The 8,805-nt window shown below is 41.7% G+C and overlaps 1 protein-coding gene across 1 annotated transcript; it reads right to left on the bottom strand.

Moving 5' to 3' along the window:
- Positions 1 to 4,639: 4,639 nt before the first annotated feature.
- 42sp43 (P43 5S RNA-binding protein) lies at positions 4,640 to 6,832 on the bottom strand. Its single transcript, XM_008417076.3, has 9 exons — positions 6,644 to 6,832; positions 6,468 to 6,568; positions 6,309 to 6,405; positions 6,113 to 6,201; positions 5,925 to 5,998; positions 5,759 to 5,839; positions 5,254 to 5,483; positions 5,109 to 5,162; positions 4,640 to 5,044 (listed from the first exon to the last, which is right to left on the bottom strand). The coding sequence occupies exons 1-9, from the start codon at positions 6,761 to 6,763 to the stop codon at positions 4,784 to 4,786; spliced, it is 1,107 nt and encodes a 368-aa protein (XP_008415298.1). The 5' UTR covers positions 6,764 to 6,832; the 3' UTR covers positions 4,640 to 4,783.
- Positions 6,833 to 8,805: the final 1,973 nt, after the last annotated feature.

Genomic DNA, 8,805 nt, shown 5'->3' with positions numbered 1-8,805 from the left:
TTAACTCCTCCCGAACTCTTTGAATTAACCAATAGGAATAATTTACTTGTAAGTGAATAAATAAATATACTATATTCTAAACCATGTTGAATTAGATTAGGAATAATGTAACTATCTCAGGTTTTAAACAGATTGTCATGCTGCATGTGCATGCGTGTGTATCTGTCATTAAAGAATGGGGCAGGAGAGCCTTGTTGCATGTGTGTGCGTGTGTGTGCGTGCGTGTGCATGTGTGTGCGTGCGTGTGTGCGTGCATGTGTGTCCTCAAGCATGAGGACACACACGCGTTGCCTCTGTGTGTTGCCTCTGTGCGTTGCCTCTGCGTGTTGCCTCTGCGCGTTGCCTCTGCGCGTTGCCTCTGCTTGTTGCCTCTGCGCGTTGCCTCTGCGCGTTGCTTCTGCGCGTTACCTCTGCTTGTTGCCTCTGCGCGTTGCCTCTGCGCGTTGCCTCTGCGCGTTGCCTCTGCTTGTTGCCTCTGCGCGTTGCCTCTGCGCGTTGCTTCTGCGCGTTGCCTCTGCTCGTTGCCTCTGCGCGTTGCCTCTGCGCGTTGCCTCTGCGCGTTGCCTCTGCGCGTTGCCTCTGCTTGTTGCCTCTGCGCGTTGCCTCTGCGCGTTGCTTCTGCGCGTTGCCTCTGCGCGTTGCCTCTGCGCGTTGCCTCTGCGCGTTGCTTCTGCGCGTTGCCTCTGCGCGTTGCCTCTGCGCGTTACCTCTGCTTGTTGCCTCTGCACGTTGCCTCTGCGCGTTGCCTCTGCGCGTTGCCTCTGCGCGTTGCTTCTGCGCGTTGCCTCTGCTCGTTGCCTCTGCGCGTTGCCTCTGCGCGTTGCCTCTGCTCGTTGCCTCTGCGCGTTGCCTCTGCGCGTTGCCTCTGTGTGTTGCCGTAGCTGGATTGAGTTAAACCGGAGATAGTTACATTATTCCTAATCTAATTCAACATGGTTTAGAATATAGTATATTTATTTATTCACTTACAAGTATATGATTCCTATTGGTTAATTCAAAGAGTTCGGGAGGAGTTAACGCTGAGCAGATGGTCACAGAGGGAGGTCAGGAGGTTACAAAGTTTCCGTATGATTAAAGTCTTTGTTCGTGGGGGGAGGGGAGGGGGGGAGATATCCGGTCACAGGAAGGGGGGAGGGGTTTAATATCAATTAATACTTCAAACTCCAATTAAAATTTGACTGAAGGGTATCGGAGGTCACAGGGTCACAAACGTCCTATGGGGGGAGGTTACAAAGTTTACATAGGGGAAGGTCACGAGGTCACAAACTTTCCATAGGGGAAGGTCAGGAGGTCATAAACGTCCTCTGGGGGGAGGGGAGGGGGGAGGGGGTAATTAAAGGGGGCGGGCTTTGATAACGTTTAATCCATCAAACTCGGATTAAAATTTGACAGAAGGGTGTCTATATATCTCTCTATTGTTTTGTTTGGAAAAAAAATAACAGTTCCATAAAAAGAAAAGTAATCCCAGTTTATGATGCTGCCACCACTATGATTTTCTCTGAGGGTTGTTGAGTGGTTTTTTTGCATTAAACATATCTTTTGAAATAGCGACTCAAAGTTGAGTTTGGTTTCGTCAGGCCAATTTTAGCCAAGATTAAATGTTTTCCTTGAAAGAAAAGGTTTCTGTTTTGCATTCCTACTAATTTGTCCAGACATGTAGAAAAGCGGGAAAAAAAGAGAAGATTTTTATCACATGTAGAACACAACCAGAGCTTGGCAGGAAATCCTGGAGCTCCTTCAGCGTTGCCGTCAGCCGGTTGGCATCTCTGCTTTGACTGTCTTCAGTGCACCATGGTATACCATCCGTGGTGTTTTTACATCTTCATGACTGAAACATTTCCAATACAAGTCTCTTTTAAATTGTATAACATATCACAAGCTCATATTGCAAATTGTGATTTAAGACAAAAGAGAAAAATGTGAAAAGGATTCAGTTTGTTGCAGTTTGTTCCTGGTTAGCAGATTCACTATGACTTAAGCTGGGTGTGTACTCAACAAGACAGAATATTAAAATAAAAATGGATTCATTAAAGTTTTAGTTTAAGGGTTTCTCACTATTGTAACCAGATTATTATTTTTTTTATTCTAACAGATTTGTTTTACAGTTGAATTGAGCTATATCACATTACGATCTCATTTTTTATGTAACAAAAACCTGAAACGACTGGTTTGTGTTCTGTATATCAATATAATTTAAAGAAGCCTATCGATCTGCTACTAAGGTTACAGCCAATAACTCACTTAACCTCAACCAGGGTCACAAACGTAGAGAAAGAAAAGTAAAACAGGCCAAGGACAGTAAGGAATAATAATAGAAGAAGGCAGAAGAGCTGATTTTGTTTGCACCTGTGCACAAGGCGTCTCCTCTTAATCCACTTTCTCCTGTCGGTTTGGCGTGCATGTGCGTTTCTGCTCTGAAAAGCCTTAAAACAAGGCCATGGGAAAAGAAGAAACTGGAGTGGTTAAAGGTTTTGGGTCATCTATTCTGGAACATGCAGGCTAAATCAGGACATGACGACTGTAGTTAACCTACTTTGATTTATCTCCTTGTTTCGTTTTCTTTGCACAGCAAGAGCGCAGTTTTTTTTTTTTCATTTCGGATTTTCTGCGAATAAGGCTGGGGGAAAAAAGTGGGTTACTATTTAAATTAAAAATGCCTCAGCTGAATAATGAATTTTGCAAAGTAACAAGATATGATGGGGTTGCAGCGTTTGGGCTTTGAAGTAGAGCAAAAGTTTAAATACGTTCATCATGAGCATGGACTTTACACTCATTTGTGGCATTTAATTATGTCTTTGAACCATTTTTTTCAGGGTGGCTTGATAATATAACATACTTAATTTTGAATTGTGTATTTTTGAGAATTATTTCGGGAATCAAACCCAGAACCTTCTTGCTGCAAGGCAGCAGCTCTACCAACTGCACCACTGTGCAGATGGAATAATACAGATGAACTACCAAATAAACACCTCAGCCCTATTGAAGAACTAAACCAACCAGTTTGATGGACCAGAGAAATTCCCCATTATGCTCAAATGTGTTCATACAGCTCTTATTTTCAATGTTAGATCTTACATCATTTTAAGCCACTCCCAAAAGGGAGACTGGTTCAAATGAATTATTAAAACCCAAAGTATATTAAATTCATGCCTCAAAACTTCACAGAACTATAAGCTTCCACAAATTTTAATCAAACTTGCTTACATTTTGAAACTGACAGAAATGTTATCCTAAGAGTAGTTTGAAGTGGTTTTTCTTCAATAAATGTCAAAATAATTTTTAGAATTAATGTACTTTGTGAAAATATCAAAAGTTTAATTATCTGAAGTTATGTCTTGCCTAAAGTCAAAGAAATCTCATTTGAAACTCGTCATGGTGAAAGATTCAGTTTAATTTATTCCCCTCCAGCCTTTGTGCCGAGATGCAAAGTCTACCTCAAAAAGTTAAAGGTTATGCTTTGTGGGTAATGGACATGGCATTTCCTGAAAGCAAAGTCCTAAAGCTGAGGTTTACAGTTCCAATTCATAGATTTGCTAATCAGGTTATTTAATGGCAGCAGGAAATGCAGTTTCTGTGCCTCTGATGAAAGTCTGTAACATCTAAACGCCATAACAGCAGAAATTTTTTCAGCTGAAGCTAAAGAGAAAAACAATGTTCACCTTTCTGAAACATCCAGCTTTCCTTAGCATTTGACTGAAAGCCACACTGCACATCCAAAGCAATTTTAACTTGAAGAGGCAGTCATTTAGAGGCTTTTATCTTCATTTTGTAAATAAGCTTTACAGCTAGTACACCCAAGACAATTAGATGATTCAGAGAACAGCTAAAGCTAGCTGTGAATAACTGCAAATGGAAACTGTGAGCTCGACTGAGCATGCAACTCTGCTGTTGTAACTCAATGTTTTGGGGCATGAAGCGGCCGAGCAGATAGCCGGAGGCTGAAAAGCGGAGAAATTGACCTTCAGAAGAGGGGCGAGAAACGGCATTCAAACTTTATCTGCCAGCCTGTGACAGATTTTTGAAATTAAGCTCACTGCTTCACTGAAGCAGGAATCTTAAACTTACAATGACTACAATGATTAAGTAGTATTTTCACCTGCTAAAGGTCATTACAGATACAATTTTAAAGCTTCAAGAAAAATGTTCACTCTTAAATGCCAAATTTAAACCAGTTCCAAAATTAAATCAGAAAATATTTTTGAACCCAAATCTGAACTTTACAGCTTTTGATAATGTCATTTTGACTGGAAGATTTTATCTACAGAGAACGTCCACGTCACTGACCAGGAAAGCCAAAATAACCTTTTACTTAAGTCACAACTATCAAGTCTAATTTTTAAAGTGTCGAGCCATTTTCTCAAACATGTTCAAGCCTTCATCTGGCCAAATATGCAGACTTTGTTCCAATCCACCCCCAAAGTTACTGTGATTCAGCCTTTAGTCATGTGCAGTTTTGTTCATTTCTATTGAGCGCCAACCAAAATCTGCAGCCCAAGCAGACGCACAAGGGCTGCAGGAGGACAGCAGCTGTTTGAGTGGGCAAACAAGATGCTTAGCTTGGCAATTAAAGGTCAATGAATAGCGGATCACTTGTTGTAGATGGACAAACCCTGCAACAGAATACCAAGTCAGTAACAGCTTTAGGTTAAACAAACTTATTTTATTGGGTCAGCGTACAAGAAATTCAGAAACTTAGTTTTCTCCATGTCCTCAAGTCATAAAATTAGTTTAAATAAAAGGGCCCCAATTAATCCAGCAAAACAAAATGCAGTCATTGTGTGCATTAACTTCTCACTGGTGCAGCCTCCAGGACCTCAAAAGGACAGGACTGCTTGATCCCAAACAAGTCCCGTAGGTTGACTTCTGGGTCCACATAGTGAGGGATCTTGCGTTCGTTGAACAGACCAGAGAGGTCCGCTTCCACTTTGGCACGTCTGGAAATCCGCATCCGAAGCGCAAAGAGGCGACCCAGGTTCTCCTCGACGAATGGCTGACTGTTTCCATTCAGGCGCTTCTGCCAGGTTTTCTTTGGCCTCTTCCGTTTCTGTTGGGATAAGATAGTTAAAATGAGAGAATTCTCAACAAAATGTTACATTTTGAAGCGTTACCATCATTATGGTGGCAGTGGGATCGTGACGAAGAAGGTGCCTTTGCAAACTCTCCTGTGCGATTAAAAAAAAAAAAGATATTTATTTTGATTCTAATCAAATTCAGTCACGTTTATTATGAAGGTGACGTTTTTTGGATACCAACCCTCATGGCGAACATCCGAAGGCAGTCGGGGAAGGAACACTTGAACTTCAGCAGCTGAAGGTGCACCTTGCGAATGTGGTGCTCCAGGTTAAAGGTCGTGGAGAAGTAGGCCTGGCAGTCGTCTCTTGGACACACGAGCACAGGCTTGTGGGAAGCATGGCTTCGTTTGTGTCTGCGCAGAGAACCGGCTTTCTTAAAGACCTTCTTGCAGACAGAGCAGGTAAAAGTAGCTGTGAAGCAGAAGTGATCAATCAGACGCTGCATCCAAGACATGATTTTTAGCCAGACTTGACCTAAGAGAAAAGCTTATTCAGGGTGAGTCACATATTTGCCTTTGACTTTCTGAATCGCATTTAAGTGATTCAGAGTTTGATACTGCACCAGTCACGTTCTGGAATAAGATTTCATGCAAAACTGCAAATCTCAAATTAATCTTTGCTCATCACAGTCTGAGCCAGCTCTCGTTCCAGCTGCATTTTTAGACATGGCAAGTTGTTTTTTTTACCTGGGTGTTTGGCCATGTGTTTCAGAAGTTTTCCCCAGGTGTGTTCAAGCACCTGGCAGCCATCATAATGGCAGCGATAACCTGACAATACAGATAAAAACCTGACATTTTAAAACGTCTCTTCACAGATTAAGAAATGCCAGCAGTCGGCCAGTAGGAATCAAACCTGCATGCTTCTTCTCATGGGCTTTACGGGCAATGTGGGAGTTGAATGTTGCAGTACATCCACCTTTAGTACATCTGTACATCCAGACAGTGAACAAACACTAAACATTAGAAAAATGTTACAAAAATCAGCAGTTAAAGTGTAGTAAACAGCATTTACTTTAAAATAAAAGCTAAATTAGTACATACTTGAACACTGCTGGCACATTATGCTCCTGCAAGTGAAACTTCAACATTCTGCGCTTCTTGAAGCTGAGGGTGCAGTTCGGTTGGCTGCACTACAAAAAAGGAAAGTTTTTTTTTTTTATTTATTGAAGTTACTCAATGGACTCACACTGAACGCTACTTTGTCGCCATCTAGTGGGCAAACGTAGCCGACACAAACCTCGAAAAGGTTTTCTTCATCTCCATGAGCGACGCGCAGATGCCTCTTCAGCTTGTGTGCGAGGAAGAAAGCTTTTGCGCAACCTTCAATGTTGCACCTGAACACCAGAAATAAGAACGAGACGCTTGTTGAAGTGCAGATTAAGTTTGGTGTACTTACTGGAACTGCCTCTTCCCTTCGTGCTGAAGTAAGTGGCGTCTCAGGTGGCATTTCCTCTTGAAGCTACGACCGCATCCAGGGATGGCGCACAGACACGGGCGCTGTGGAGACGCACGTTAACATGCGCCAGCTTTGAAAACAAGCGACGCGAGAGTCATTTAAAGCATTTGCCTTACTGCTCCGGTGTGCACGGTCTCGTGTTCTTTCAGCTTCCACTCCCTTGGGAAAGTCGCTCCACAGTCGGCGTGGGTACAGGCGAACATTCGTGACCTCTTTAGAACACCATTCATCGTCATCCAATATCCAAAGTCTTGGCGCTGGGAGGCCGACGCGTTTTCACAGCTTCTCTTATATTATCTCGATCACAATTAACTCTAATTAGTGAGCAGCCGGTGAGTGAGGTTTTTTTTTTAAACTTCAAAACAAAAGCTGAAACAAATTAACCTAATTAAACGAACGGGGAACACAGACATCAGACACCAGCTGCTTATCATGCCTCCCACATGGGACTCATGAGTTAAACGCCACAAGGTGTTGACATGGTTTAGATGCTCATAACCCGAAAAAAACAACTCTTTCTTGCATTACTAAACAAGTAAAGAATGATTTTTATTTCAGCCAACTGTTTTAAGTTAATTCGATTTCCAGACGACGTTCCATTTGAAGAAAAGTTCAAAATCTGCCTATGCTCTTTATTTTTTAAATGTAAGTGTAATGTAGCTTTGTAAACGACAGAGGGCAGTGTGTCACTTTCCTGATCACAAGCGTAGCTCAGTAAATCAAAAATACATAGAAAAGTGAAATAGCTACGTTGACTCATCACACATTGGAGTGACATCCGTGATGCGTTTATTTCTACCGATTATGATTTTTTATTTTTTTATTTTTTTGCTTACAGCTATGGAAATTAACTTCCTCATAAAAAATAGAATGCCTTAAAATACCTGCAAATGCTTCCTGAGCCTTTACACCAGTGTTTCTAAACCTGGTCTTCAGGGGTCAGTGTCCTTCATGTTTACATGCATCTCTGCTCCTGCATGGTATCAGGTGCTGCAGAAGCCTGTTAGTCACCCACTCAATCAGCTGTTTGGCAGCAGGGAAACATCTAAAATATTCAGCGCTTGGGTCCCTGAGAACCAAACTTAAGAAGCAATGCTTTAAGCCACAGGCGACCTGCAACTTCCAGAGTTGTCTCTGCAAAACGCGTGATGCAAATCTTTTGCAGGACTCTGGAGAACTTGACTGCATATTGAGGAGGGAATTCTCCAATTTGATACAGGCGTGTTAAACCAAGGACCACAACTAAAGTTGCAGAAGACCGGCCTTTGAGGACTGGAGTTTGCTCTGCACTGCAGCTCAGTCCGATTTGGTAAAAAGAAAAAAAAGGAAAGAAATGCTGACTGTTAATCACCTCTGGCACAGTGTCATCGTATTCCAGCAGTTGATTTTATTTTCTGGGAGGATTCTGTATATAAAAAGAAAAAAATATTTCTTACTGATGAATTTGCCTTGCCACCATCTTCCTGCATGTCTTCTCTCCCCAATGACGTCTCAAGAGGTTGAATTAAATATTCAGAGTGCACATGTTCCTCCATTAGTGGGAAGTATTAAGGCTGAGTACTAGAAGAATTTGCCTCAGCAGGGGACTAGAGCCTGGAGAAAACAAGACTGAGACATCAGCACAGTGCAGATTATTAAAGTTCATTGATTAAGATCAATCAATGAAGTGCTGGCTTAAGTAGGAAATCCTGAGAGACGTGTAGAATTTTCTGTCCACTGCATAATGTTTATGTAGTGGCACATTCAGATTGGTATTACTTTTACCCTTCTCATCTCAGCTTTGCAGCAGCCATACTGAAATCAGAAATAGGATGTCGTTTATTACTCTAACCATGTTATTTTAACCGGGAATGAATGTAAAAACTGCTGTATTTGACTTTGTTCTGACTATTTTTTTAAAAGAGTATGCCAAAATACCTTGCTTTAAAATATAAAATAAGATTTCACAGAAGACATCCCACATGTCCTTTATATGAATATGAAAAATGTTAAGTATTTAGTCAATACATGCTTCCTTGTATGAGTTACTGCATCCATGCAGTGTGGCATGGAAGTGATCAACCTGTAGTTACGCTGAGACCTTGGATAACCCAAGATATTTTGCTGGCCAATCAAGGACATTGATATCTTGGACTTTAAAGTTGGTATTTGTACTTTTTGAAGTGTGACAACCTGCCAAGTTCTGCTGATGAGAAAAAAAAAAATCAGTAGCTCCATAAACTTTGTCAGCAAACGACATGTCCCCTTAGCCACTACATGAATCTGGTGAATCTTGGAG

This window comes from Poecilia reticulata, chromosome 8, assembly GCF_904066995.2.
Source record: "Poecilia reticulata chromosome 8, P_reticulata-male-v2, whole genome shotgun sequence".
Classification (NCBI taxonomy): Eukaryota; Metazoa; Chordata; class Actinopteri; order Cyprinodontiformes; family Poeciliidae; genus Poecilia; species Poecilia reticulata.
The sequence above is the reverse complement of the archived record's forward strand: the minus strand, read 5'-3'. Positions and strand labels throughout refer to the sequence as shown.